This window comes from Myotis brandtii, unplaced genomic scaffold, assembly GCF_000412655.1.
Source record: "Myotis brandtii unplaced genomic scaffold, ASM41265v1 scaffold152, whole genome shotgun sequence".
Taxonomy (NCBI): Eukaryota; Metazoa; Chordata; class Mammalia; order Chiroptera; family Vespertilionidae; genus Myotis; species Myotis brandtii.
In genome coordinates, this window is record NW_005355502.1 from 493,998 (window position 1) to 498,797 (window position 4,800).

Here is a 4,800-nt window from a genome sequence, read left to right on the forward strand (position 1 = left end):
TCAAAGGCTGAGGGTAGAGTGATGTTGGTTTGGAGTCTTTCCGAAGAAGCTCTGGCCAGGGTCACACATGTCTCTACCCCGTCCTTACTGGCCACAGGGTGATGACACGATACCACACTGTTCTCACAGATTCGTTTTGCAGCGAGGAGTGCTGGGGCCACTCCAAAACCACAGCTTCTCTGGGACACAGGGCACTCCAGAAAAATCCCAAATTGGTCAGCACTGCTAGCTGCTGGGAAGAGCACTGGGAAGTGACGGGTGACCCCAGCTCTTTGAAGAAGAGTGGCTCAGCTAGGGGTACTGCGCCTCAGGCGCCACATACAGTTCCGGTGAGTGTGACTGTCGCCAGGGCCAAGTCACAGACTATTTCACACGTGTCTCTACCCCATCCTTACTGGCCACAGGGTGATGACACGACCTTCAAACTGGCAGGGACTTTAGCTGTCACGGTGCCTTTGTGACAATAATGGCGCAAGTGGAAACTTTGTTCTCTTTTGTCTGTTCTCACCCGAAGTCTGAGCTGCTCAGCCCCTGGAAGCAGGCAGCCTCTGTCGCCGCCCTCCTACCCCGGCCTGGATCAGCCCGGGGTCACGGGGAGGCGCTGGCAGGCTTACCATCCCTGTCGTACTGGTACACCAGCATCTTGATGCAGTGCGAGTTGGCGGGGGAGACCCAGGGGCTGCTGGTGATGGAGAAGTTGTGGCTGGCGGGGAACTGCGCGGGCTGCTTGCGGCAGGTGAACAGCGCCCTGAGCGTGGTGGCCGCCAGCGCGCGGAAGCGCCTGCTGATGAAGCAGTACAGGAAGAAGTTGGCGGCCGTGTTCAGCAGCGCCAGCATGTTGGCCACGTCCGCCACCACGTGCGCCAGCCGGCGGTTCCGCACGGGCTCGCCGTACAGGTGGTAGAGGATGACGGCGATGCGCGGCGCCCAGAGCGCGGCGAAGGCCGAGGTGATGGCGAGCAGGATGGCCGTAGTGCGGCCCGCGGGGCAGCCGCGCAGGCGGAGCGCGCTCCTCCGCCGCAGCCGACGCACGATGGCCGAGTTCAGGGCGAAGAAGATGGAGCAGGGCACCAGGTAGACGGTGACGCAGTGCGCCCAGACGAGCGCGTGGTGCGCGGCGGAGCTGGCGTGGCCCTCCGCCCAGAGGTCGGGCCACCAGTAGTAGGGGACGCTGGTGAGCAGGCAGGCGGCGTACACGCCCGCGATGACCCTGCGGGCGCGCGCGGGGTAGGACACGGCGTGGTAGCGCAGCGGGTGGCAGACGGCGATGTAGCGGTCCACCGTGAGCGGCACGGTGATCCAGGTGGAGGTGTGGATGGCGGAGAACTCCAGCACGCCCACCACCTGGTTGGGCACCGCGGGCATCTGGGTGCGCAGGATGAAGTCCTCCAGCAGGAAATCCACGAACACGATGAAGAAGAGGACGAGGATGTCGGCGGCGGCCAGCGCCAGGAGGTAGTTGTAGGAGGACTTCTGCCTCCGCGCCACCAGCCGGGACAGGATGATCACCGTCAGGATGTTCGCTGCGGGGAGAGGAGGACCTGCTTTATCTCGGAAGCCAGAGGTCTCCCTGGCCGCAGGGGGCCCGGGCATAGGCGGCCGGCCCTCCTGCGAGAGTCGGGGAGACAGAGCCAAGGCTTTGGAGAGATCACGTTTGCCCGGCAAATCACACCTCCCGTGAATGTGCGGGTGCTATTTTGACACAGTTTGATGCTCATGTTGCAACTTACTTTTTCCTCTGATAGAGCCGGTGGGGCTGCCCCATGCGCCCTTCAGGAGTGCCCCAGGGCCCAGGGAGCTGAGGGAACTGCCCGGCCTCCCTAAGCACCAATCTCACACCCTCTCCTCCCTTTGTGCGACCTCAAGGCAGCATGGGGCTGGGTGTTCAGGGAGGAGGCTGACTATACAACCTCGTGAGAGCCTTTCAGAAATGGGACTCAGGGCCTCTGCTTTTTGAGTAGGTTTAGAATGGAAGGAACGGACAAGATCGTGGCCTTTCAATTAATTTAAAAATAATACTGCCAATAAATAAATGAGTTGTTTTCTGAGCAGGTGACCTGCACACACGGCACATCATTTAAAATAACAGCAGAGGAAAGTCAAGCTTCCCTTCCACCACTCGCGCCCTCCGTCCAGGCGATCAGTCCGCGCAGACCTGTCCGGCGTGTCCGGGCCTGCGGTGCAGAGTGTGTGCTGGGACAGCAGCGCCTGTTATTTCTCTTGGCGTCAGATTTGCTTGAAGCTGCACCCACATGATTCCTGATCAGTTTTGAAAACAAATGTCTCTCTGCATAGGGCACCTCTGGAAAGGCACTGGGACTCACGCTCCTGCCACATGGCACGGCGTCCTGTCCCTCCCTCAGACGCCTCTGTCACCAGCTCGCAGGGCTCTGAATTGAGTGTTACTCATCCTTCTGTGAGAACTGGCCTCCGAGAACCTATGTCCTCTGTCTGAGGTCCAGTGGCAAAGCTGGAATCGGGGGCTGGAATCTCATTTCCTTTCTCTCCCTCCTTTTAAAATATGAAATATACATACCCCAGTGCATTCACGTTAAACAAACTGTAACATTTTGTCATATTTTCTTCTGTTTTTTTTTTTTTTTTTTTTTTTTTAAGAAATGACTCTATCTACACAGCTGAAGTCCTCTTAAATTCCCACAGGCCCATTCTCTCCCTCCTTCTCTTTCTCCCTGAAGGCCCATTCTGTATTTTTAAATATATTTTTAATTTTATTTTTTTAATCCTCATCCGAGGATATTTTTTCCATTGATTTTTAGAGAGAGTGGAAGAGAGATGGAGAGACAGAAAGAAACACTGATGTGAGAGAGACACATTGATTGGTTGCCTCCTGTATGCCCCCGACCAGGGCCGGGAGCCTACAACCAAGGTACGTGCCCTTGATCAGAATTGAACCTGGGACCCTTCAGTCGCAGGCCGACGCTCTATCCACTGAGCCACACCGGCTGGGGCCCTGCAGTCTCACTCTTTCCCTCCCTCCTCTTTCCCATCTTTTCCTACCTCCTCTTGCTCCCTCAGGGGCAGCCACAGTCTCAGGGCCATGCTGTCTGCTCTTACTTTCTTTTACTGAGTCTACCATCCAGCTACTTTTTTCACTCAACGTTAGTTCTTGAGGCCTGTGTGTTTTGGGTACTTGTAGATCTCTTTCACTCCTTTTAACAGCTATGTGGCATTCCTGTGTGTAAATGTGCTGCAATTTGTTTATTCATATACAAACATATATAGACATATCTCTGCAAATAGACACACATCTATATATGTCTAGATCTGTTTATATATACACATATAGACATGCACACAGGTACACAAACATGTCAATATGTGTTTATATATGCACAGACATTACACGTACATGTATGTGGGAAAAGCATTCCAGGCAGTGGGAACGGTAAGTGCAAAGCCCCTGAGGTGGGAATCATGGAAGAGAAAGGAGGCCTCTTGTCATGCCTACATCCCCATTTTACAGATGAGGCTGGATTTTTAGGGATTTGCCCAAAGCCACATAGTGAGTGGGTGGGGGAGGGAGCAGGCGACTCTAGCTTGCCTGACTCTAAGGCATGCCAAACTCTGCTCCGCTGATTTGGGTCATAGGAAAGGTTATCAGCTGGAGGAAAGGGATCCTGTCCCCCTGACTTAGAAAAGCACCTCATTTCTCAGAATCTATTTTTTCTATCCATTGAGCCATGCCCACGTTCTCTCACACCCCCACCTTGCCCGCAGCCCTAAGGAGGCAGGAATGAATAGATGCTAGGGTCTCCCCAGAAAAGAACGTTATATGTATCCTGACTTTTCACCAGTCTCTCACTCCCAGTTGAACCCTGCTTGACGGGTGGTGCTAAACTTCTCCATCAAACGCTTTCAAATGTCTCTGTCCCGTCTAATTATGCCGCCATCACGCAGCCGTCACGCAAACGCTCGGTATTCATAGCTGACATTTCCTTAGGTCTCTGCTCACTGCTTCTCCTGGGAAACTAAGCCACAGGCCCTGCGTTTCCGGTTGCTTCTGTGCAGGTAGATGCCCGGGGCCTCCAAGGCCACCCGGAGGTCCTTGCAGGAGACAGACCTGCGCACCAGGGGCCCGCAGGGCGAGGAGGCCCGCTGGTGCATCGATTTTCTAAAAAGGAAACCAGAAGGCGGAGGTTTAACTCGGAAGGAGCGGCATTTGCTGTAATTCCCGCATCAAAAACCGTCTCCTCCCCCGAGGCACGCGTTCCCCCAAACACAGGGGTGGTGTGGGCGGAGCGCTGTGCGGGAGCAGAAGCCCGGGCCCTGACTGCGGTCCTGCCTCAGTTTCCCTCGCCAGCTAATCCGAGACGCGAAGCCTCTGGGAGAGCCGGCCCCGCCAGCGCCCGGCCCAGGGTCCTCAGCCTCCGGGAGGCGGCCCTCTGTCCAGGCGTCATGGGAAGGTGTGAGCTGCGGCACAAAGCCCAGGCTCGGCGCCCGAAGAGCCTCTCGGTCACATTCCGGGACAGCTTCCCGCCTCTGCAGCGGGCTGTGCGGAAGCGCCAGGGCTAGGGGAGTGGCCGCCGGACCCACCGGACCCGCCCGAGGGGCCCGGGGCTCCAGGGCATTTCCCGGGGGGCGGGGGGGGGAGGGAGCGAATTCCGAGTGTATATCTCTTAGTGCTACGCGGTTTCTTTTTCTTTTCCGTCTTTGAAAACGATGTCTTCAATCACAAAAGGAAAACACACCGTGAAAGCAGGCGCTTCCGTGCACAGCGCTCGCAGCTGGCTTTACCCGGCATCCGCCTTGAGCGGCGCTCCCAGGGGCTGCCCCGCCGCG

General features: G+C 56.5%; 1 protein-coding gene across 1 annotated transcript in view; it reads right to left on the minus strand.

Annotated features, from left to right (window-relative positions):
• Positions 1-237: 237 nt before the first annotated feature.
• The window catches only part of GPR139 (G protein-coupled receptor 139), a gene marked incomplete at its 5' end in the record, with an annotated part of 51,014 nt that continues 46,451 nt past the window's right edge, over positions 238-4,800 (minus strand). Inside the window, one exon of the mRNA XM_005861502.1 lies at positions 238-1,523. Coding sequence (XP_005861564.1) covers positions 589-1,523 — 935 coding nt within the window. The remainder of the gene's footprint in view (positions 1,524-4,800) is intronic.